The sequence below is a fragment of the Podarcis bocagei genome, assembly GCF_964188305.1.
Source record: "Podarcis bocagei genome assembly, chromosome: 4".
NCBI classification, from domain to species: Eukaryota; Metazoa; Chordata; class Lepidosauria; order Squamata; family Lacertidae; genus Podarcis; species Podarcis bocagei.
In genome coordinates, this window is record NC_138128.1 from 53,085,579 (window position 1) to 53,112,081 (window position 26,503).

The following is a 26,503-nucleotide window of genomic DNA, read 5'->3' on the forward strand; positions in this document are numbered from 1 at the left end:
ACATACAGTCTGTTACGTTGTTTGCGAAGTTATCAGTTTTGTATTTACGTGACAAAGGGTTTGGTAGTGTTTTGAATGTGGACAAATGCCAGCTCCTTCAGCCTGAAAAGCGAGATGTCCTTCACAACCCCATAGTCACCTTTGACTGGACTTAACTGCTCAGGGGTCCATTACCTTGCCTTTTACCTTTCAGTTCAGGTCACAGAAAGAGAACTTCATGTCTTCTCCTCCTAGCAGCCTCATACCACATTATTCAGGAGGCCCCACCCACAAAATACTTCTCCAGGGAGGCTTTCTGATTGTCACAGGTAGTAGGAGAGAAGAGGAGAACATTCTAAAGTTATTTTAACTTAGGATCCAAGTCTGTGTTATTGGAAAATGAAAGTAGTTTTCATTTGTCTTGAAAATTATTGGGAAAATGCACAAAATTTTAAAATATTTTAAAGGAATAAGTAATTCTTTCACATACTGGAATGTGTGTTAGTCTTGTGAAATTGTTTGGCAGCATATATAAAGTATTGGCAGTATGTATAAAGTATGGTTGTTGGTTTTTTGCACAGAACATATTTTAATGTATTTATTGTCACAAGATTTGGTGATGGATTTTTATATAAGGTTACATTTTATGGTGGATGGGTATGTTGGGGGGCTGATAGTGCGGATGACTGAAAATAGAATCTGCACAGTCCATACAGCCAATTTATTCTATGCTGGGATCAAAGTATAGGGTAGTTGGCATCTCAAAGACCCCATCTGTGAACATTTTGGGGGCATTTGCTGACTGCCCTTGGAGACTGTGCTGGACTACGTGAACATTTTCTCTGCTCTACCAAAATTATTTCCCTGTTTTTCTTGATTACATTCATCCGATGACTAATACACAACTATAGTTTTAATTTTGAAGTGGTAAATGACTATAGAATCATAGATTTGTAGAGTTGGAAGGGAACCTGAGGGTCATATAGTCTAGCCCCCTGCAATACAGGAATCTCATCTAGATCATATATGGCCACCCAACCTCTGCTTAAAAACTTCCAAGGAAAGTCCACCACCTCTCATGGGAGTCTGTTCCACTGTTGAACAGCACTTACTGTCAGAATGTTCTTGCTGATATTTAGTTGGAATCTTCTTTCCTGTAACTTGATCAATTGGTTTGGGTCCTAATCTCAAGCACAGAAGAAAGAAAGCTTGCTCCATGTGATATTTGATATTTGAATATGGCTATCATATATCGTCTCGGTCTCCTTACCCAATTCCTTCAACAACCGGAGTTGTCATGATGAGGAATCTACCACCTCATATTTAAATAAGGGAGTCTGCCGTCAGCATATCGCTGCATTAATTCTGCTTCCAAATCTTTGCTTGTAATTGGTTTTGCTTTTTATAATCTGCTGTCTTGCACTGAAAAGTAGCAAAATCACTTATTGTTGACACTTTCAAAGAGGATAAAGGCTTTACAACTGTTCCACAGCCTGGCTTCAAAGGTTCATTTCTAGGTTAATAAAATTAAAGTTGCCACCTCAGCTATAGTTTTCTCTGCTTAGCTGCATTTGATAACATCCCATTTCTCAATGCTAGGAATAGGTGCACACAGTCAAGGTAAGCACAAAGCACAGTAAGACTCCTGTGTGTGATACATGCGCCAAGTACTCTTTCACCAATCTTAACCGTTACTAAAGGTCTAGGCTTGTGTGTTTCCAGTTCCTTAAACCTGGGAGCTAAGTGACATTGCCCCATGCCATGCATTTTGTCATGAGCTGCATTGCAGGGGGTTAGACTAGATCAGTGTTTCCCAGCTGAAGGGCACAGGGCCCGCTGGCAGCATTGGCCCAGGTCTGCACGGCACGGGGGAAATCCACCCTGACGCCTAGCCGAGTGGGGTCGCCTGGTTCTGCTGACTAGGTGTCTACTGAGAAGAAAGCCACACTGAGTTCAGTAGGCCTTATTCCCAGGTAAGGGTGTGTAGGGCTATAGTGTTTTATCTAGGGGCAGCCAGGGCTCCACCAGATGACAAAATCTTTCTGCACCAGGTCAGTGAGGATCACTTGCTTTTAAAAATTCACCCATATATACAAAACTCCCTGAGCGCCTTTTGGATTGCATCTGTATGTTTCCCCCTTTGTGTCAAATAACTTGGGTCAAATAAGTGTTGCTTACTTTTTATAATACAATGGTACCTCGGGTTAAGAACTTAATTTGTTCTGGAGGTCCGTTCTTAACTGGAAACTGTTCTTAACCTGAAGCACCATTTTAGCTAATGGGGCCTCCCGCTGCCGCCGCGCCGCCAGAGAGCACGATTTCTGTTCTCATCCTGAGGCAAAGTTCTTAACCTGAGGAACTATTTCTGGATTAGAGAAGTCTGTAACCTGAAGTGTTTGTAACCTGAAGTGTCTGTTACCCAAGGTACCACTGTACATGAAAGATGGATCTCCTTCGAGAGGTTCTGGACTCTTCTTCCTTGGAGATTTCTAATTAGAGGTTGGATGGCCATCTGTCATAGATGTTTTAGCTGAGTTTCCTATGTTGTAGGCGGTTGTGCTAGAAAGATGACTCTTGGGGTCCCTTCCAGCTCCATGATTATATGCTTTTCTGCTTCAGCAATATTTCATTATGTTCCTTTCATTTTGTCTAATTATATTTTGTATAGATTATAAAAATTATAATTAAAACATATTCAATTTGTAAACAAAACATTTAAATAGCTATCTTTCTACTGGTAGGAGGGGGGTTAAGGGTATAGCCAGGATTTTTGCTGGGGGGTAGGTCTTTGTTAGGGGCGACAGAACCTCAAATTTGTATTGATTTGTATTTGATTTTTACTTATTAGGGTGGGCAGTTGCCCCCCTGCCCCCCGGCTATGCCCATGAGGGGCCACAGGAAGGAAACAAGGTCAGAAGGGGGCCATGGTTGGAAAAAAGGTGGGAAATTCGACTCGATGACCCCTGAGAATTCTTCCAACGCTACTGTTCTATGATTCTATGAAATCTTGTATGCTTCTGGTGATGTGCTGTGATTGGCTGCAGCGCTCTTATAAGTCATCTTCTCTGATGTGATGGGAAAAAAGAGGTGAACATGATGGTAAGGGGGTCCTTTTGGATTCTCTCTTGGCTTCAGTGGGAATACATTAACTGGAGCCAGTTTCCTCTTGTAGCATTATTGGTGGGAGGATAGAGTGACTATGCCCCAGACACCCACAAAAGTTCTGCTGTGGGTGCCTGGCCTCTGGCACCCCTGCCCATCACTGCCTTACCTCTGGTGCTCTGGTGGCAACTGGGCCGGGGTCTGCGCCTCCACTGCGGGGCCTGTGTTCAGGCCTGCTGTGGTTGTGGACATGTGTCTAGGGTGCTTCCGCAGCTGCAGTGGGCCCCAAAAGAGGCCCCATGGCAGAGGCGCAGGTGCTGGCCCAGTCTCCAGAATGTGTGTGCACCCCGCATTGATGTGGGGTCATGATGTTGCGGTGCGACATGCACTGGGCGCCCACGGTCTGGGGGCCAAGTTGGTGCCACTGGGTGGTGGAATTATTTTATATATTTATTCAGTGCTATTTTTCTAGAAAAAGTGGTGCTGGAACTCACCATGAACACCTCCCTTGTTCTCTTATAATGGCAATAGCACTCACCTGAGACATGCTGGAACTCTGGTAAGTTCCGGCTGAAAAAGAGCCCTGTATTTATTGTTGCTCGTTGTGCACTGCCTTGGGGTTTTTATTATTTTTTAGCTGATTGGTGACATTTAAAAATGTCAATATAAAATATTGTAGATGTGGTGCAGAGGCTGAAAAAAATAACTGTTTGCATCAGCAAAGATAGAAAAAATACAAACCAGAGACTTTGTCTCACCACTAATTCAGGGAATCATAGAACAGCTTCTTTGTATAATGTTCCCATTTAATTTAAAATACAGTGATTATCTGGATGGGATTAGATTGATATTTATTGAATCTCCAATTTTTTTAGTGACCTACTAAAATCATTTGATTGTACTGTGATCTAACTCATATGAGGTTGGAAGTGATTTGAAAAGGATAATGTTAATGAATAACAAATATTTTTCAGTGACTGATTTGAGACAAATTGATCATACGGAGCAGAAGCCGATAATGAGGCAAGTGTGAGAAAATGCATTCAAAAATAAGTACCAGGATCAATAAACATACTCAGTGTGCAATTATAAAAAAGTATTAATTAGTATGAGTTAATCTGTGCTGCAAAAAAGTAACTTTTTCTAGAAGTAGGTCCAGGAGAATCAAAGCTGGCTTTGAACTTTATGTAGTGGTACCTGGGGTTACAGATGCTTCAGGTTACAGACTCTGCTAACCCAGAAATAGAAATGGTACCTCAGGTTAAGAACTTTGCTTCAGGATGAGAACAGAAATTGGGTGGCGGCGGCGCATTGGCAGCGGGAGGCCCCATTAGCTAAAGTGGGACCTCAGGTTAAGAACGGATCTCCAGAACGAGTTAAGTTCTTAACTTGAGGTACCACTGTAATGGAAAGCAGAGGACTAATAGTGTTCACTGCTGTATAAGAAAATGAGCTTGGAAGTTAGTCTGAGTCTGTTTCTGAAATGGTAGAAGGATTATATTCCTTCACTGCCTTGCAAGAAAACTAGGTTTTGCAGTAGGTCAGTTCAGATTGCTTGTCCTACATAAGTGAGATGAAAGGTTCTTGTTGACAAGACATGACTGTGTTTGAAAACATCCTTCTTAGTGTAATGTAGCAGGTCTGGCTGAAAGGGGGAAAAACATATAAAATTATGCAGCACAGAGGTCACTGAGGACACATGAAAGAGAGAAAGTTAAGATTTGATATTCTCCTTAGTAGTAGATTTAAAACACTTATATAGCAAACTTTTTGAAAACTAAAAAAAAAAATCATACAATAAACGTGTCAGATTATTCCAAGAGTTTTGAATTTTTGAGGGTTGCTTCTGTGCACCAGATGTTTAACGTCCAACATCAGTTTGTCCCAAGAGTAAAGGAAAACTGCTTCTTGCATTGATGGGTCCCTGGTATTTAATAGACCTTTACTGGTTTTCACAGGATTGAAGAAACTATTTCAAGGAATTGGTCTGTGACTGATGCACCTGCATTTATCTTTCTACAAAAAACTGATAAATTAAGCTCTTACATGCTGTGTAAAATTAATAAATATGCAATGGAATCTTACGCCTGTTGCCTTGGAAGTAAGTCCCATTGAGTTCATGTCTAAGTAAACATGCATAGGCTTATGCTCCTTTTTTACAGTGTGGTTTCCGGAATATGTATATGGTCCACAAATGCTTTCATGCTCCTTTTAATGCCATAACAGTTTTTATTTCATTTTCCCATTTGACTGCCATTTTATATTTCCTTTGTAACTTAGAAGATCAGCCAAACGCTTACTTTTATTTAATGTTCAGTCTCTTCTGTTTGCCTTGGGCCTCCCATTCTGAATTCTCTGCAGAAATTAAATTTTTCACATGGAAAAGCATGTACCAATTTCTCCACTGGCCATCTGTGTTCCTATTAGTGGCTGGGGAAGAAAGAAATGTATGATTATTTCAAATGAGTGGAGCACTGAAGTATATTACTGTAAAATTTGAACAAGCTAGAAACAAGAATTCAAATACAGAGATCCACAGGCCAAACTTTGACATACAATTACCAATATGGATGATGGCCATATTTTAAAAATAAAATGAATTTAATGAAAACCTTTACTCAGAGTAACTTTTCATTGCTAGTTGTGACAACAGTGTTTAATTATATATGCAGTATTCATTTTATCATCTGTAATTTGTAGTGTACGGCTTCTTCTCCTGTTGCAAGTTATGGTGCTTCCACAAATTATCTTGCAGTCTTAGGATGTCTCTGCATTTATATAAAAAAAAGCCTTGTGAAAGCACTTTAGGCCATTGTTGTCCATAAATTTGAGCTTGCTGCTCAAGCTATAGTGTTTGTTTTAGAAGTGTAACCCATGGTCTTATTGTTGTTTATCAGTTTATCAATTGTTTACTAAATCTATATCAATACGTGACAAGGCAATAGATTGTTAAACTGGAGTACCAGTGAAAAGTCAGGCAACAACAGCTACAGTAAAGGATGTATTAAGAAAGCCTATAGACAATTATAGTACACTAACGCATTGGGCAAAAAAACCCCTGCATTGCAGGGAGTTGAACTAGTTGACCCTCATGGTCCCTTCCAACGCTACATTTCTGTGAGTCTATGACTATAAATTACTGGATGAATTTTCCAAGATGTACTATTGCCAGTGTCTAAAGATCTAACTACATGAGACTCTTAGAAGGTCTGTATCTGAGACATGTGCCTACTGAGGAGTCTGAATAGCAATCCCTTATTTTAAGGGATTTCCATGTTTACTAGTTGTAGGAATGGTATCTTGTCTCGATAGTGGACTGAATGAGAGCAAACAAACTGAAACTCAATCCAGATAAGACTGAGAAATTGTTAGTGGGTGGTTTCTTTGACCAGATGACTGGGAGGTTGCCTGTTCTAGATGGGGTTACATTTCCTCTGAAGGAGCAGGTTCAAAGCTTGGGGGTACTCCTGGATCCTTTGCTGCCACGGCTCAAGTGGCCTCAGTGGCACAGAGTGCATTCCATCAGCTTCAGCTGGTGGCCTAGCTGTGCCCTTATCTGGACAAGGATAGCCTAACTACTGTTGCCTATGTATGCTCTGGTAACTTCAGGGTTAGATTACTGCAATGCATTATACACAGGGCTGCCTCTGAAGACGGTTTGGAAACTTCATCTAGTACAGAATTCAGCAGCCAGGTCGCTCGCCGGGGCAAGACAGTTTGAGCATATTACACTTATCTAGGCCCAACTGCACTGGCTACCAATTAGTTTCCAGGCCCAATTCAAAGTGCTGGTTTAGACTAGGGTTACCAGACAATCCCCGGTTCCTGGGGACTGGATTCACGGGGACAGTCCCCGAATTCCCCAGTCTGTCCCTGGACAAAATCTGTCCCTGGAATGTCCCCAGATTTTAATTAATGTCCCCGGATTTATGCCTGGGGACTTCCGGCAAGGCAACAGCCAGTTCCAGCCAGCCAGTCCGCTGGCGGGGGGGGGGGGCATTTAAACCGAGGTGCCAGCCAGAGAGCTTCCTTCTGGCTCGCTTCCTCGATCCATGCTCACCCCGAACTCATGCAGAGCCGCCCACAGCAGAAGACCCCAAGTTGGGGGGGGGGGAGTGAGATGCTGAGGTAGTGAAGAAGAGAAGCATAGAAAAGAGCTGTGCCGCATTGCGAGAGAGATGGAGCACGGTGGTGGCTTCTCACAGGGACAAAGAGGCACAAAAGCGAAGGCTGAGGGGGAAACGGGGGGAGGAAGGCAGGTGGATGGGTGGGCAGGCTCCTTTGCTTTCTCTCTCTCCTCTCCAACGGCCACTGTGGAGATGGTGAGTTTAACGGGGGGGAGGGGAGGCGCTGCGACGCCCCATATCCCTGGCGGTGCCACGCTGCCTTCCTGCCAGGAGTGGGGGGTGGGGATTGAAACGTTCTCAGGAGACGGAGCCTCCCTCTGCGCCTCCTCTGGCACCAGCAGCCTTTCCTGTGAAGAGGGCTGTGTGCGAGTCCGCTGTTTGTCCATCTCTGGTAACAAGACACCACCACCTCCAGTTAAATATCCATAAAGACTGCACTCACCCTCCAGTGGTCTCCCGGTTATGGGAAGCCAGTGCCTTATGTGTGTGTTTTAATGCGTGTTTTCCCAAGACCAGTGAGCGCCTTTAGTCAATCTCTCTTCCCCCCCACAACCTCTTTTTTTTAATGTTTGTGTGTTTGTAAATGGGCTTCTCCGCCTACATTGTGTCGAGGTGCGCACCAAACAACTTCGGCCCCCCGCCTAAAAACAGGTCAAGAACCCTGGGCAACCCTTTCCTAAAATAATAAAGCATGAAATTTAAAACAAAAATAAAAAGTGCCCCCAGATTCCTTGAAAAAAATCTGGTAACCATAGTTTAGACCTATAAACTCTCCCCGATGCTTTTCAACATCTTTATGCGCCCCCTCGCCCAGCTTGTTCGGAGTTTTGGGCTGGGTTGTCATCAGTATGCCGATGACACCCAACTCTATCTGTTGATGGATGGCCATCCTGACTCGGCCCCAGACACACTGACCAGATGTTTGGAAGCTGTGGCTGGATGGTTACGTGGGAGCCGGTTGAAGCTAAATCCTTCACTCTAATCAGCCAAGACGGGCACGGGTCGAGAGGACAGGTGGTGGGCTTTCCAGCTCGGAGGAGTCTGTCCACATCGGCTGGGGATATCTGGTCGAAGTGGTCCAATACTGGACCCGAGGACAGTCGAGGGGCCTCCAGTTCCTTTATTGTATCCAAATTGGCAGGGAGGTCATGGCGGAGCGACAAGACCTTCTCCGCAAAAAAGCTCGCAAATGCCTCACAGCCGTGTGTCAATTTGTTATTTAAATTTGGCTGTCCCTCAAGGGACGTTAAAGACCTGATTATACTAAATAATTGCGCTGGGCGAGAGCTAGCGGAGGCAATGGAGGCCGAGAAGTATGACTTTTTAGCAGCCTTCACCGCCATCTCGTAGGTTTTCATAAAAGCCCTATAAGATGTTCTTGAGGCTCCGTCACGGGCACCCCGCCATACTCGCTCTAGCCGTCTGAGGTCCCGCTTCATTTTCCGGAGCTCCTCGGTAAACCAGGGAGCGGGGTCGCAGAGGGCGCTTAGGTGCGATCTCATCGATGGCTGCCAGGAGCTGGGCATTCCAGCCCTCAACAAGCTCAGTCAATGAGTCGCCAGGGGGAGCAAGGTCCCGCAAGGCTTGGCGGAATCTCTCAGGGTCCATCAGCCTCTGCGGGTGAGCCCAAATCGGCTCGCCACCTAAGCAGGGTGGGGGTGGAAAGTCAATCCTGGCTTTCAGAGCGTAGTGATCAGACCATGGCACCTTCGTCGAAGGAGACATGATCACATCTATACCGACGCCAAAGATCAAATCCAGCGTGTGGCCTGCTTGATGTGTGGGGCCCGAAACAAACTGGGAGAGCCCTAGTGTCGCCATGGAAGACACCAGGTCCAGAGCCTGTGAGGAGGGAGTGGCATCAGCATGGATGTTGAAGTCCCCCAATACCAATAGGTTAGGGAACTCCAAGGCCCAGCCGGCCACCGCCTCCAATAGGCCTGACAGGGTGGCTGCTGGTGCGCTAGGTGGCCGGTACACCAGCCAGACAGCCAAGCTCTCCTCGGAGCCCCACACTAGGCCAACACATTCGATGCCGGGGATCGATGGCGATGGTAGAGCCCTGAAAGGACAATCTTCCCGGATTAATAATGCCACCCCTCCCCCCCGGCCCACAGTCCGCGACAGGTGGAGGACAGAGAAACCCGGGGGCGCCATCTCTCGTAAGGTAACTGTTGCCCCTTCGCGCACCCAGGTCTCCGTCACACAAGCCAGGTCGACCCCCTGCGAGATAAAGAAATCTCGCAAGGTGGCGGTTTTATTGCCTATAGACCTGGCATTGCACAGCACCAGTGACGGAGGTGAGTAATCCTTGCTCACCCTACCCTCGTCCCTCGGGATGGGGCGCAGATTGGAAAGGGTACGAGCGTATCCATATCTCGGTCCCCTTCGCCTGTAACATCTGCCCCCACCGCCATACCTCCCTCGCCCCTTCACGGTAGCAATCCCAGGCCTCATAGTGGCCTCCATTGATGGCAATTAATATTATTCTTTCGCAGCCTAAAACAATAAAACCTTAAAACAATAAAAACAAAAAGCAAAAACAACCCAGAAAACAATAAAACAATACAAACAAAAACTGCAAAAATTACAAATTCATCAAAATCTAACAAATTCCCCAGCCCACCCAAAAATCCTTCGAGGTCCTGTGGCTGGGACGGGGCGATATGGGATTGGGGGGGCAACTCCCATCTCTTGCGGGGGCGCAATTAGTGCCAGCACCGTCCGTTAAGAGTTTGGGTGTAATCTTCGACACCTCCCTTTCCATGGAGGCGCAGATTGCAGCTATAACAAAGGCGGCATTTTTCCATCTCCGCCAAGCTAAGCAGTTGGCTCCTTACCTCTCTCGCCCGGACCTAGCCACTGTGATCCATGCGACGGTCACCTCCAGACTGGATTATTGTAACTCGCTCTACGTGGGGCTGCCCTTGAGACTGACCCAGAAACTCCAGCGGGGAGTATAATAATAATAATAATTATTATTATTATTATTATTATTATTATTATTATTATTATTATTATTATTAAAGCCTTAAATCTTAAATGGCTCAGGACTGCAATGCTTCAAGGACCACATCTTTCCATATGAACCTACCCAGACCATGAGATCATCTTCTGAGGTCCTTCTTGGTTTGCCCCCTCCATAAGAGGTCTGGAGGGTGGCAATATGAAAACGGACCTTTTCTGCAGTGGCTCCCCGTTTGTGGAATGCTCTCCCGAGGGAGGTTCACTTGGTGCATTCATTATACACCTTTAGGCACCAGGCAAAGGCGTTCCTCTTTAACCAGCCTTTGGCTGATTAACATCTAATGCCCTTTTGAAATGTGTTTGAGGGGAGGTTATTGGGTTGCTTTTGTTTTTATTTTGATTGTGTATTTCATGTTTTTATATTGTGATTTTATCTTGTGAACTGCCCTGAGACCTGTAGGTATTGGATGCTATATAAATTTAATAATAAATAATAATAACAGGATTGACCATGATGAATAAATCAGGCTGAAGAAAATGGCAGACTGATCATCTCTTGTTCATATTTGTTTTTAAAACAAGACACAAGTTACTTGTTAATGCAAAGGCCTGTAATGTGATGGTTCATTTAGATAAGGGAAAATAGCTTCCAGTGGGAGCAGTTAGAGAAGGGGGCACAAGACTTCACCTCTGCTCAATATTTACAGCATTGCCTCCACAGGGTTTAAAATGCAAATTTAAAATGGGCCGTTAGATGATAGTTGTGTGCATTGCAACCTATAGTCTGGCCACAGAAAAATGCATTTTATGTTTGTTCCTACTTGCTTGTTGACCAGATATCCAGTAATTTTAATGTTTTATGTTCCTCTTTTCTCTTATCTCCCACTTGCAAGGTAAAACATGGGGAAAGGGAAATACAGTTTCCTTTTATCTTATGAAATCCATAAATAGGAGTGGTTCAGACACTTTCTATACTAAGTCAAAAGCTATGGTGAAGTGCAATTAAAGCTGACAGCACACATGAATAATTTAAGTTAAAACACTAGGATGTATAAATTATAACATCTCTAATCACTACAACCTTGGCTCGAACTAAAGAAATTGTCCAGAAATTTTAAGTTACAGAAACAGGGTCAAGTGAAGAGATGAGAGGAGCCCTCAAAGGAAGAAGACTATTCCCAGAGAATGTGGGTTTGAGCCCCATGTTGGGCAAAATAATCTCAGGGTTGTGGACGCTGGACAAAAGATTCCTGCATTGCAGGGAGATGGACCAGATGACCCTTGTGGTTCCTTTCCAGTCTACATTTCTTTGATCTATGACCTGCTTGAGGATCTGATCATTCATTTTTAAATAGTCAGCTTGGTGTTAAAACATGGGGGAAATAGTGCCAAACTTTGTGGCATCACTCTTTCCCCACCTCTGTGATGGTAGTGGGGCTACCTCAGAATCTAGGCCAGATCGTGGAGTAGTGGGGGCTCATGAAGCAGTTGGTATTCAGACAATAATGCATTTTGAGGATTCTTTTTCTCTGAAAGTTTCTAAACAGAAGTTGGATGGACATGTGTCATGGATTCTTTAACTGTGATTCTTATATTGTTGAAGGTTGGACTGTATGACCCTTTGGGTCCCTTTGAACACTACAATTCTGTGTTTTTGTTCTATGATTATTACAAGTACAATGGGAGTAAAAAAAATTGCTTGTAAAATTTTTGCGTTGCAAAAAAACTCTTTTCTGTCTTCTTATCCCTTTTGATTGAGCCAAATACTAAATTATGAGTTCACAAACATGAAAGTATTTCTATATCCCATAAGATAAAATGTACACTACAGACAAATATTAGGAATGCATTCCTATATTTACTTATAGGCCAAATGTCAATTAAAAGCAAGTGCTCCTTAGATGAATTGGCCAAACCCTGTTTGTCGTCTTCAGCTGCCAAACATTTGTAATCCATAGGCTTCATAGCTGGACTAGCTATAAAACTTGTACAAATGCAATATATTTAAATCCCCTTTACAGACTTCCAAGAAAGGATGATAACTATTTTCAAAATAAATAAATAAATAAAGCAAATAAATAATACATGATATTGTGTTTAAAGATTGAGCCTTGGCATTTCTTAACAAATTCTGATACTGAGACTTGGTGTGACCAGGCTCAAACGAAGCCCTGGTGTGCAGATGACTACCTCCATAGTTGTCATGATGATGACTTTTAAACTTTCAGCAGTATGCTTTCCTTTCCCCAAAGCATCTTTAAAGTAGTATGCAGCTAATGACTTTCCCTGATATAATGTTTGCTAAAAGGGTGAGAATGCCAAGTAAACTGCTTCTGCTTCTTCTGTCAGAGGTTGCAGCTTAAATTATTTTTAGCAGGATGCAATTATTTTTGCTAAGCAGACCAGTGCCCCAGAAAGCACATTGCATGATAATCATCTATCTTGTGGCTCAGAATGTAGGTAGAAATCCTTTGTCCTCTTGGGGGTAATTGTTGATTAGAAGCTTGTCATAAATATATATATGAGAAAGTGAGAAGTTAGAAGACACATGCAGCATTAGAAAGCTTTAGCTGGCTACCTCAGAAGGCTTAAGTTAAAACTCTGAACTAGGTTTTAGGTAACAATGACTTTAAAGACTGATGCACTATATAGTAGTACCTCGGTTTAAGTACTTAATTTGTTCCGGAGGTCCGTTCTTAACCTGAAACTGTTCTTAACTGGAAGCACCACTTTAGCTAATGGGGCCTACTGCTGCTGCCGTGCCACCGGAGCACAATTTCTATTCTCACCCTGAAGCAAAGTTCTTAACCCGAGGTACTATTTCTGGGTTAGCGGAGTCTGTAACCTGAACCTATGTATCCTGAAGCGTATGTAACCCGAGGTACCACTGTATTAAAGTGGTTCTACCTGACCATAAATTGCCAGTGTGTTTCCCTTCTTTATTCTGTTTACAGATTATGATAGGCTAGCTCTGTTTGTTCAACATATTCATGAATACGGGAGGAAGAAGCCCAGTTTGCCATGTTTATTTGAAATTGTTAACCAAGCCTATGTGTATGCAAGCACCCTGCATGGACAGGCTCTGTTTATATGTGATCAGGTACTTCTGCCGAATGCAGGGTCCTGAACACACAGAAGCAGGCTGTCTGTGTAGGCTTCATATAGAGTTTCAAATGAACATGTGGCTGTTTAATAGACAGAGTCAGCATATGAGATGAATAAGGCTTACATGGTGCTTAGTACAGTACTGTACAGTGTACAGATAAAGTGCCCAGATAAAGACTTTCTTTTGAGCATCTGTATTTGTGGCATAAGTCCTATTTTTATTGTGTCTTTTCTTACTGGGATTGTTGATTAGCCTGAATATAATATAAGTTTGCCTTGCTTCAGAGCACCAGCTGGATGTGTAAGAATGCTGCCTCTCTTTCCAAGTAGAATGGGTGACATAAAATATGCAAGATTTTCTCTGTGCAGGCTTATTTTCAGTTATGAAATCAGGAAAATGTTTGTATTTGCCTTTGAACCTCATGTCAGCCAAATCTTTTCTGCTTGCTTTTAGCTAGAAAAGTGCAGTTGCTTGAAAGAGAAGTAACAATGATTACTTGATCAATGTAGGAAGATGCATTTTCCAAATTCCTAGAAAGACAATCAGCTTATGTTAGCTTTTGCTGTTTCTTAATTCCCATCTTCCAGAAAGAGAATCAATATGGCTTCATAATGGGGATGCAGTTATTACTTTATTTAGAAGATGGATATTTCCCTTTTTTCATAGTGATTGAAAGTAGCTTCTGAGTTTTTAAAAATGTAATTATTAAATAGAATCACACTATTATTAATAAAACCGCTACTTTGATAATACAATAAGTGCCTTGTTATGCTTCATATATTTTGAGCTAGATTGCCATTTCTCAAGTTTTATCAAATCATCAAATCTTTCTGCACTATTAGATTTCTGTTCTTCCATCCATCCATCCTTCCCCAGGCTAGAGACCTGTTAGGGCATTTCTTCCAGTTCTTGTTCTCACTGTACTGTACGCTGCTTCTATACCCCGCCCCCCAGGAAAGCTGCTTCCTCCACTTTTAGTACCTTCATCCCCAGAATCACAGCGTCCCCTTGGCATCCCCTTGATACAGGGAAAGATCACGATAATCAGAGGTAACTGAATCTGCAGCAGTCAGGGATTCTGCTCATCTCTGTTCATGCATCCTTCGCAATACAATATGACATCACCTCACTCTAATTTCACTCTGTTCAGATAGACTTTCATTATGAAAATAAATAGCTGAAAATGAAAATTATGTGCTTTTGCGTTTGCTGTTAGTACATGTCAGTCAGGCCTTGAACTTCATAATATGCTCACTGAGCCTGATTAGGCCTATTTAGGTGAGAGTGTGTGTTACAGCAACTGCTGCTTCAGAAAGAAAGGTTGACCTCATAGCAAGTACTCTGCAGCTTTTATGTGCCCAGCATCACCTATTCTTTTGAGGTTCAGATCTTGAGATTCAAGCAGGTAGAGAAGAATTTGGGAATTAAAAGGATGACACCTTGCAGATCATTAGGTGAATGCCAGTATATAAAGGGACAATATGTTTCAGTGTACTCATGGTGTGTGGCATGCATCAGCATTTTAGTGACAGAACACACACCTTGAGTGATTTAGAAGACTGTTGTGTCCTCTGCATCATCAGCACTTTGGGAGCTTTTTACATATGCCAAAGGTAAAGGTAAAGGGATCCCTGACAGTTAAGTCCAGTCGCGAACGACTCTGGGATTGCGGCGCTCATCTTGCTTTACAGGCCAAGAGAGCTGGCGTTTGTCCGCAGACAGTTTTCCCTGGTCATGAGGCCAGTATGGCTAAGCCACTTCTGGTGAAACGGAACACTGACACCAGAGCAGCGCACGGAAACGCCATTTACCTTCCTGACGGAGCGGTACCTATTAATCTACTTTTGCTGTGCTTTCGAACTGCTAGGTTGGCAGGAGCTGGGACCAAGCAACGGGAGCTCACCCTATCGCGGGGATTCAAACCACTGACCTTTTGATTGGCAAGCCCAAGGCTAAGTAGTTTAGACCACAGTGCCACCTGCGTCCCATACATATGCCAAAGGATGCTTCAAATGTTACTTCCTCCACATGTATGTCACCACCCATATGGCCTTTCCCACAACCTATATAGGATCATTGTCTTACCAAATTTAAAGGATTTTTTTGTGGTGTTGGTTTTCTTTGCAAACTTGCTCATGTACTGGTATGTCCTCAATTTCCATAGACTTTATGCAAGGTTATAATTCTATTTAATTGAGAGTGGTGGCTGAGATAGCTGCTTATCTAATTCCCCCTAATTGTAATGTTTCTATACCTGTCTAATAGAGTTTTTTATGACCATTGTTTCCTTGGTTCCAAGAATATTTGAAACATGCTTATCAATTTAAGTTGTCTTAGGAGAGAATCCTATCAGATACCTTCATATTTGTCATTTATAGGACATTGTTCGCTTACAACACATACAAAGCTGGGAGTACTGTAGTTTGAGCTGAGTTTCTACTGGCTTGTTTGAGATACAGCAGAATACTATTAGATTTTCATTGATTTCTGCTGGAGATAAATTATTTAAGGAATGGAGAAGTGTGCTTGGATACTGTCAGCACTTCATTTAGTCCATATATCAGGTGCTGAAACTTGACCTATTTTGTTATATGAACCTTCACTTGTGCAGTGCTGGGCTTTTTTGGTAATGTTTATAGTGGTTATATTCTGAGAACACTGGAATTTTTGTCCTTTCCATGTTTTTGAAAGCTCATGTTGTAGTGCACCTGCTACCTTGCTACTGCTTTAAGGAGATGTTTCTATTGCAAGTAATTTGTATATGAATCTAATAATACACATTATGCTTTTTGAAATTAATTGTTTTATATGTATGTTTGTCTATCTATACCTATATATATTTATACCTATATCTAACCTCAGCTAAAACCATATAGCTGAGTTCATACAGTCAAATTCTCCTATACAGTGGTACCTCGAGCTACAAACCCCTCAGGTTACAAATGCTTCAGGTTACAAACTCTGCTAACCTGGAAGAGTTACCTCGAGTTGAGAACTTTGCCCCAGGATGAGAACCGAAATTGTGTGCGGTGGCACAGCAGCAGCAAGAGGCCCCATTAGCGAAAGCATGCCTCTAGTTAAGAACAGTTTCAGGTTAAAAACGGACCTCCGGAACGAATTAAGTTTGTAACTAGAGGTACCACTGTATTTGAGTACCCCTGTGGTGGATGGGGAGTATTAATGTGAATCAGGCTTGGAAACTGCTGGTAGCTATTCCATTATAATCAAGTGTGCACAGGTTTTGTCTAGAGATATTGGCTATGCAATCAGTTGTAGTTGTCAGCACCCTATCAATATTTCTCAAGGAAAAGGGGGAAACATGCACTGTTGGGTGCCGCTGCTAGAAAGTGCTCTATGCACCTTGAGACAGTGATGCGGAAGCGATCCCTGCCTGACCTTTCCTGAAGGATTGAGTGCCACTGCCTGCAAGTGCTGTGAGTTTGTTCAGGCAGCTGTGTCCTATATTCACCCCTCCTTAGGAGCAGAAAATGCCTAGAAGCCAGGAATGGGCTTGCTAGTTTGGCCTTCTTTGCTCAAGGCTCATTGGTCACCTTGGTCATACAGCTGCGCATTTCACCTTTGGTGGTGGCTAGAGCAATTGCTGAAGCATGTTATTGTGACTACAGTGTTTTCAGCTGCCATATTCACTGAAAAACCTACAGCCCAGTTTATATTTCACGAAGGCACATGTGTGACCAAGGAGGAGCCTAGAATGCTTGCATGCAGAAGATACTTACTGTGTGAATTGGTTCTAAGTTTCATTGATTATATAAACTTGCAGCCATGTTTCTATTATATGTAAGGAAATGCACATTCTATATATTAACATAATACAGGAATGGGTTAAATGTTTTTGTCAATCTCTTACAGGCCTCCCATTATAATAATGGCCTTGTAAGCAGAATATTTGATTTACACATGATGATAGAATTATTGTTGCATAAAATTTAAAGTAACCTTGTACATAATGGCGAGATAAAAAATATATAGAAAAAGTATTTGGTTATTTCAAATAACTAGCCTTTTTATCACATCCAATAGGGTATGTGTAATTTTATCAGTGGTAATTATTTGCAGCTTGTACAGGCATGGCTTTGAAGATTGGCATGCATATTCCAGAAAGAACTAAGCCAAGCGCTTGAAACCAGTGAGGCAAAGTAGCAAGTGAAGAAAAACATGATTGTGTTTCTCTCTCTCTCTCTCTCTCTCTCTCTGTGTGTGTGTGTGTGTGTGTGTGTGTGTGTTGGGGTCCAAAATCTTGAGGGCAATAGCTATTGATTAGAACTTTCTATTGCATTTGTCCCAATAGAGAACTAGCACTACTATATTAATAACTGTTCCCACCATCTGTAAAATTGTACTGTCCAGAAGTTTAAATATAAAAAACCACAGTGCTGTTTTATTTAAGAGAAGTAAAAAGAAAATATGTTTTAATTTATAGGGTTGCTATAGTTGTTGAGCGATTTTTCTTTTTTTTTTTAATCATATTTATTAAAATTTCCAATATTGACAGAATAGAAAAAATAGAAAAGATAAAGAAAAGAAAGAAAAAGAAAGACCAATTTTAAACCCTTATTTTCATAACCTTCTTTCTGGGACTCCCTCCTTCCCCTCCCGACTGTATTCCCCTTTCCCTAAGTTGGTTCCACAAGTTCTCATTCCCAATTTAAACCTAATATGTTGTGCCTATTAGCCAATTTAAATTACAATCTTAACATCACTCCTCATCTTTAACAAAATAAAATAAAATAAAATTTTCCCCCAAGATCTACCCCGTTTCCTTCCACGAATTCCCCCTTTTTTTCAAAACATGTTAAATCACAATACCAAAGTTATATAGAAAGATAAAAGATAGAAGAAGATTCAAAAAGTTGGTTACATAGCCTTTGGATTCTAAAATTCCCCCTCCCTTCCCCGGTTTAGATTCCCCATGTCCATCAGTCTGTATGTTGTCGGCCTGGAGGTCTCAAGTCCACAGCCAAATTTTCCTCAAACCATCTTGCCGGTTTTCTTTAAATTTGCTTGTTTTGATGCTGTTTAACTTCAAAAATCCAGTCTAATAGAGGCCTTTAATTTCCTTTGGTCATAGTTGCTCCTCCCATTGTTCTTTCCGTGGCGTAGTTGGTCCTTTGCTCTTTTATTTCTTACTTTCTCAGGTTTCTATCTTGTTCAGCTGCAAAACCATTCTTATTCCGAAATCTAGTATCTCTACAGAGGTTTGTTATTCAGGAACAAAAACTTACGTCCAGTTCCTACCTTGCTTCAATAGAAAAATTCTATTGTATTGTCACCTCTGTAGACAAAACAATATTTCAGTTTAGCTGCTTTCCCAGGAGATAAGTCCTGTACCCATCCCGGAGTAGTTTTCCACATACGCCACTTGTAATGTCCCAAAGCCCCTCTAGGGGGGTTGCAGTAACTTTGTATCCTCTAATCCAAAAGTCAAGTTGTTGTTTCTCCCCCCCCCCGACATTTTGTATCCATATTTATGTCCAATTGTAACAAAATTTACCAGCAAAATACTTATAACAAAGTCCTCTTTATGTTCTCAAGATTTGACAGCTACTGTTGAGCGATTTTTCGATTGACTTGCTTAAGATCCACATTCCGCTTTTGAAATGCCAGTAATGTCTGGGAAAGTCCAGACATATGGCAGCCCTAATTAACCTTACCCATTAAATCAGGGATTGGGAACCTGTGTCCCTCCAGATATTGTTGAGATCCAACTCCTAACATCCTTTGCCATGGTCCAAACTGACTGAATGCCACAACTTTAGTAGTGTCCAGTGGAGTTACAACTTCTAATTTAAAGCAGGTTAACCCTGCAAAGCTGCCCAGTTTGACAACCAAGGCCATTTCCCCCAGCTGGTGGGTGGTAGGACAGTGTTAAATCCTGCATTGGTTGTACAGCCAAGGCAACAGGTTTTAACACACACACACCCGGCATCAGCCGATAAGCAGGGGTTAAACTCTGCTCAGTTCGGCAGAATTCTATGCAGATACCTGCTAAAACAAATATTTGTTTCTTTTAGCAGGTAATTCTGATGCAAACTCATTCTTTTTCATTGTGAGGTTTGCATTGAAATCTTGATTAAATGATGTGCTTTCAAACAAATGAAGGGTTTGCTAAGAAGAAAGGTCCTGCCCACCTGTCCCGTCCAATGATCTAGCTGGCTTTTAATATATTCCTGTCTGTTGTACCATGGGCACTGTAATGAATTTCTATAGTATTCCATATTTTCCAGAACCATTTTTACATTTTGCTTGCTGAGCTGCCTTGGTGTGTTGGTACCCACAATGAGCCCTCAGAGGCAGGTTGGAAATTTCATTACAAGTTTTCTTAAAGGAGTAATTCTGTTTTGATACTTTGCAATAGTCTTCTGTTTAAGTGACTTTTTTATTTCATTAGTCGTTCACTGGCAGTACTAAACTTCTGTCAAAAATAATTGCTAATCTGTCTTTATTCATCCTTTGCGACTGCAGCTGTCTCAATGCAGTACTGATTTGACAGTCAACCTATCTTTTTTCTTTGCACCAGCTTCATGCGAACAGTATCTTTCTATTGCCTATATGTAATTGTTTAAATTTACCTTGGCCAGTAAAGTATCCTCAGGCAAATAAAAAGCAAAATATTATTCTATGGAAATATTTATGATTGACCAACCAGACCATTTTTTTCCAGCTTGTAAAGTAAATATTTTGAAGAATTTTTTTTCCTCACACAAAAACAAATATTTACCATTTGCAGGCCTTTGTCAGTATAGTATAGTAAAAAATGCAATGCTATGCACTTCTCAAAGTATTCTATACTAATGCTATACATGGTGAGTCTCTTCTAAGGGTGCTGCCTTGTTGATTTCACCCATAGGAGCAATTCCTTTTATATGGGAGTGGTGGGGAAATGAGACAGCATGCAGACAATATATGAGTTTATTTACTATAACTAAGGTTTCAAATAGGGTCACAAATGATACACTGGCGGTGTATTTTAATTTATGCATTGGTAATTATTTTGGATTGATTACTTCCACATGCTCTATTGCTCTTGAAAATTATATAGAAGCTTCATATGCCTCAAAATACTGCTACCTGCCTCAGGAGAGGAAATGGAACTTCAGTATTCTTTAATGCTGTGCAATGGTATCTTGTCATATTTCAGATATTATGCAAAGTGTTGATTTTGATTTATAAATTGTTTGGGTCCAATGCATATTTGGGCTTCCTGTCACTTCAGCTCCTCCACTTAATCAGAAAATATTGTTGTTGTTTTTTTAATTATACCAGCTGCCACCAGACTAAATCTTGAATCTTAACACCATCATTCTTTGCAGCTTTTTTGTTCCTATGCTACCATTTATTTCACACCTTTATTCGTTTTACACATAGCATATCTAGGTATTGGCATGGAACAAAGAGATGAAGGATTCATACTTAAAAGTTCAAGACAAATAATGTATTAAATATGATTTATAATATAATGTGTTTACTTATAGGTTGACCCCTTCACTCTTCATCAGTTGTCAGCCACTGCTGCCACCACATCTGTCTTCCTTCCATCTCTTCTTATCCATGCTCATCTTCTTCATAGTGTTCCTAATGGAATTCCAAATGCTCTTTGGCCATATAATTATGGACCAATTTGTTTGAAAGGGATGTGCACTAAATGACCATTGGTTGTATTTATATGCCACACTAAACATGGTTTTAACATGGCTTGCACAAGCAGGAATAAGTGGCATGCTTCCCTGTCTCTTTCTCCGTGCATGTGACTGAGACAAGGGTTTGGAAGTCTCTGTGTTTGGTTACTCATGGTTTTTGTTGTTGCATGGACCAACAGTTATAATTAACTGTGGTTAGTTTAAACCAAGCTGTCTTCAAACTTTGGTTTCTAATGGCTTGTTTAACTAACCGTTGATAATATTAATTCTGAGTTTAAACCATAATTCTGAGTCTGGACAACATGGCAGGTAGGGGTTAACAAAAAGCAGAAGTGAGAGATTTTGAATGTCTCCCAGCCATATAGGAGGGTTTCTGTAACAGAGCCTAAGGCACACCGTGGTTGTTCCTGTTCATGTACATCACACTAAACCATATTTTAGCAGGACACATGATAATGGCCATTGAAGATAGGTCAATACTAAGACCACCCACCTTAGTTTATTCCACAATACACACTTTTTAAGGGGACTCGATGCATAGTAGACCTGTTCAGATATTTTTCACCTTTTATTTTAATATTATTTTATTATATTTTTATTGCTGCATTACAAGTCACTTTAGGGCAAGCAGCTGAGAAATATTAACAAGAGAAATGTAGGAAATATTTTTATGTCAATTAAGTTTGTGTTTTTGAAACACATTTTTACTCAAGTTAAATATATTTATATATAGGTATGTTCTTAAGGAGAGGAAAATATGTGGGCTTATAAGGCTAATTATTCCTGGTTTATTCTTTTGTAGGTTAACTGAACCTTCTGGATATTTAACAGATGGACCAATAAATTATAAATACAAAACTAAATGTACATGGTTGATTGAAGGATAGTAAGTATATATTTTGTATTAATGTCTTCTGGCAAACCAAGGCTGGGGATTTGGTGGCCCTCCAAATGTTGTTGGACTCCCATAAGTACCAGCCTGTATGGCCAGTTATAAGGGATGATGGGAATTGTAATTAAACAACATCTGGAGGACTGGTTCTCCAACACTGTAATAAACTAGGCTTTTAACTTCAGAGCATAGTGTTATGCAAAGAGTATTGTTCTGTGTAACATTTCCCCTTGATAAACAGTTACTAATGTTTGCTCTACGGTTTCACTATCTCCTGATGAATTTCCAAATCAGGACACAGCTTAATTTTGGAAACGGGAATAGGGAAGCTTTGCATTGAACGTTGAATCAGAAATGCATCATGGACCAGGAGGACTTAACACTAATGTTTGTTGCATGTCTGGGTCCAGCTTGAAGTATGAATGCCATGCCTGCCTCAGGCTTACCTTGCAGCAGAGGCTGGGAAGTCACCTGTCATGTTAAATTTATTTCAGTTCCCCACAGTTTCTGAAATAGATGCTGTGTTGGGTGTTGTGGGCAATTTTAACATAGTGGACAGTTTCCTAGACCAGGCTACCGCCAGCATGCAATCCTGCAGCTAGAGAACAGGTGGTTGAGAGAGCAAAACAGGTGTCAGTACCAGTGTGCCAGGCCAAGGATGCCAGGTACTGGTGCCAGCTCCATGCATATCCTTAATCTGCAAGTGGCTTTTATTGATTTAGCTGCTTCCGAACCACAGTTAATGGATGTGTTGCACTTGAAATATACCATGCACTGAAATTAATATACTTAAAGATGAAAATTGCAATAACTGATTACTCATTTCTAATACTTTTGATTTCTGTTTTATGGGAACAAGCCTTTTGCCCCTACACTTCCTCTTCGTTCTCTCCCCATACATTCTCTGCTTGAAATTTGAACCTGGTTACCTGAGAGTAAGCCCCACTGATATCTGTGAGACTGACATTTGAATCGCTATGTATACAATTTTATTATTAGTTTCTTAAATAAAAGTTTCCCATAATGTCTGAACTGGGAAGCTATGGTTTTAGGTTTCTCCCTCAGCTATGGATTCATATCCACATTTGGAGGGGGTCTTTGAACCACAGCTAACCAGTTCGTGGAAAACTGTGGTTTAAAAAACTAAAATAACTTTTTTCTGAAGCTAGGTACAGAAAGTTGAGAAAAAGAGAAATGGGAAGACAGACATGCTGAGTTGCCTCCAACATGGGGCTGGGCTGGGCTGTTGCACATGCATGATGTCACATACATGCTGCCCCCCAACCTGGTGAGACCAACTTGGCCGGACAGTTCCCCACCCCCTCCATCACCAGCCACCTTTTTTTTGTTCGCTGCCGCAAGGTCAAGGCCACCTCGGCAAGCCTTCCTCCTCCTTAAGGCCCATCAGGATCACCAAGCACCTTCCCCCAGGCAGTCGTGAAAGGAACGTGCTAGTACAAAGACACTTTGCACTGGTGCATCCCTGGTGGAGATCGCCAGAACGGTTTCCTTGTAGGTGCCCTGGAAATCCTGAAAGGGACACGCCAGCACAAAGACATTTCACACTGGTATGTCCCTGGCGGAGATTGACAGAGCACTTTCCTGGGAGGCACCCTGGCTTGTCAAAGGGATGCACCAGTGCAAAGACGCTTTGCCCTGGCACATTTTTTGAGTAGTGCTGTGGAATTGGGTGGTGGGTGGGCTCTTCCTTGATAATATGGGGGCTGGTCCCCTGGCCCTCCCAATGGTGCCCCTGTGGAAGGACGACATATAGCTACATAGCTTGTTCTCAGGTTGATAAACTCTGATTTACTTAAGATAGTGAATTAACAGCATTTTCTTATATACTTAAAAGTAAGATAGTGTTTACTGTTAATCAGTATGTAAATATAATAATTTGAGGTTTATTGATTTGTTTTTGTTTTTATGTATTTTGCGTTTTTTATCTTGTATTTTTTTGTTCTGAACCACCCTAAGATATACGGATGATGGACAGTATACAAATTTAATAACAAATAATAATTAATAACAGTAATGCTGTACCTACAAAACTGTTGCTTTCATGCACAATTATAAGTAAGAAGGCTTACAGTTGGATTCGAAAATAATACTTGCCTTTTTCATACTACTTTATTGCATCCTTATATTTATTTACATTGTATTATAAGTTACGCTATTTCTGAACAGGCTAACGTTCTTGCTGTTTTTTTCTTCTCTTCTAGTCCTAATTCAGTTTTAAGACTAAGATTTAATCATTTTGCCACAGAATGTAGTTGGGACCATATGTATGTTTACGATGGAGATTCAATATATGCACCTTTAATAGCAGTATTTAGGTAAGTACTTTAGCTTAATAGCTTCTATTACAATTTTATGAAAATCTTTGTGTGAATGGAAATTTAGCATTACAGTTTAAATTTGCTGTAGGACAGGTGGGTGTGGCTTGGCCAAAACGGCCTTGCAGGCCAAATGAGGAACACTGCTGGGCCCAATTAGGCCCGGGGACTAGTGTTTCTCCACCACGGATTGGCATGTTCAGTTTTTAATCAGTCCTTGAGTGAACCCAAGTTCTTAAAAGTTTACCACATTTGACTTTTCTATGCATCCCATCCTGCACAGTTCTTCCATCCCTAAATATAATTATGAACATGGTTATTTTTATTGGTTTCAAGTCAGCTCAGTACATTTTGAAACAAACAGATTGAAACTAAAAGTTCCTTCACTGTTTTTCTATTCTTTCAACATGAACTTGGTTCCAAGCATTTCACACTTAATGTAGGAAAGAGTAAATATTGCTTTCTACATACTGTATTTTTCGCCCTATAGGACGCACCGGCGCATAGGACGCACCTAGTTTTTTTGGGGGGAAATCAAGGAATTTTTTTTTATTCCCCCCCCCCCCAGGTTTGCACAGCCATCCCCAAGCTAGAAGAGGGAGACGGAGCGCTCCGTCTCCCTCTTCTGCCTTCAGGGACAGCCTCCCTAGCCTCTGTGAGGCAGCGCACTCCGCTGCCCTGCAGAGGCTTTGCGCAGCCATCCCCAAGCTAGAAGAGGGAGACGGAGCGCTCTGTTTCCCTCTTCTGCCTTCAGGGACAGCCTCTCTAGTCTCCGTGGGGCAGCGGTTTGCCCCGCTGTCCCCTGAGCTTATGGGGCTGGCGATGGGGAGAAGCAAGCTTGCTTCTCCCCCCCCGCCAGCCTCCAGATCAGGTCCGGGAATAGCGGGGTGGCAGCGCTCCGCCTCCCCGCTATCCCCCGAGCTTGTGGGGCTGGCGGGGGGGAAGCAAGCTTGCTTCCCCCCCCCGCCAGCCTTCAGATCAGGTCGGGGAATAGCGGGGTGGCGGCGCTCCGCCTCCCCGCTATCCCCCGAGCTTGTGAGGCTGGCGGGGGGGGGGGGAGAAGTAAGCTTGCTTCTCCCCCCCACCAGCCTTCAGACCAGGTCGGGGAATAGCGGGGTGGCGGCGCTCCACCTCCCCACTATCCCCCGAGCTTGTGGGGCTGGCAGGGGGGAGAAGTAAGCTTGCTTCCCCCCCCCCCCGCCAGCCTTCAGATCAGGTCGGGGAATAGCGGAGTGGTGGCACTCCACCTCCCCGCTATCCCCCGAGCTTGTGGGGCTGGCGGGGGGGGGGAGAAGTAAGTTTGCTTCTCCCCCCCCTCGCCAGCCTTCAGATCAGGTCGGGGAATAGCGGGGTGGCGGCGCTCCACCTCCCCACTATCACCCGAGCTTGTGGGCTGCAGGCTGCTGCCCGCAAGCCTTGCGAGCCCGCGGGACCTCCCACCGGGCTTGCAAGGCTTGCGGATAGCTTCCTGAAGCCTGGAGAGCGAGAGGGGTCGGTGCGCACCGACCCCTCTCGCTCTCCAGGCTTCAGCGAAAGCCTGCATTCGCCCCATAGGACGCACACACATTTCCCCTTCATTTTTGGAGGGGGAAAAGTGCGTCCTATAGGGCGAAAAATACGGTACTTTAATTTGTCATGCAATCTTTTCACACCAATAGCTATTTTACAAACTAGTATTTTTTGAAATGTTTTGAAGAATTTTCCTAATATAGTATTTAAATTGCAGTGCATAGAAATCTGAGACAGTCTCTTTTAATTAAGAAAAAAGACACAGTCCCGTTAAGAATGCATGAATTTCTGTATTTTTTACACTCTGCTTCAATCAGGGCAATGGAATGAAATTCTGGAATGTTTCCAAATTGTACTGAGCACCTACTGAATTATTCAAATTCTTATTTTTTTATTTGCGATGTTACTCGTTACGTTAACCTTTTCATGTTTAATCTTTTGCAGTGGTCTTATAGTTCCTGAAGTACGTGGAAATGAAACTGTACCTGAAGTTGTTACTACATCAGGATATGCATTGCTACACTTTTTTAGTGATGCTGCTTATAATCTAACAGGATTTAATATTTTTTACTCGTAAGTATCATTTTGTTGTTTATTAATCAGCAGAGATATGTTTCTCTTAGTAGATAAGTTTTGGGGCTTACAATATTTGAAGACGTCTTATGCAAATTGGGAGTTTGGCAAAGAATGGGTTAGAATTCATAGAAATTCATATAAAGATGCTCATGAGAAGAAATGCAATCAGAAAGGTTCTTTCAGGAACAACAATTAGTATAAATATTGTGTTCTTCCATGTCTGAGTTGTTGATTTATGAGGCTGTGTGATC

At 42.1% G+C, this 26,503-nt stretch overlaps 1 protein-coding gene across 3 annotated transcripts in view; it reads left to right on the forward strand.

The window, feature by feature from the left end:
- The window catches only part of ATRNL1 (attractin like 1), a 503,197-nt gene that overhangs the window by 31,072 nt on the left and 445,622 nt on the right, over nt 1-26,503 (forward strand). For all 3 annotated transcript variants that reach the window (XM_081192831.1, XM_081192833.1, XM_081192832.1), the window contains exons 2-4: nt 21,742-21,825; nt 24,054-24,167; nt 26,121-26,249. In XM_081192831.1, the coding sequence (XP_081048957.1) occupies nt 21,742-21,825; nt 24,054-24,167; nt 26,121-26,249 (327 nt within the window). The remainder of the gene's footprint in view (nt 1-21,741; nt 21,826-24,053; nt 24,168-26,120; nt 26,250-26,503) is intronic.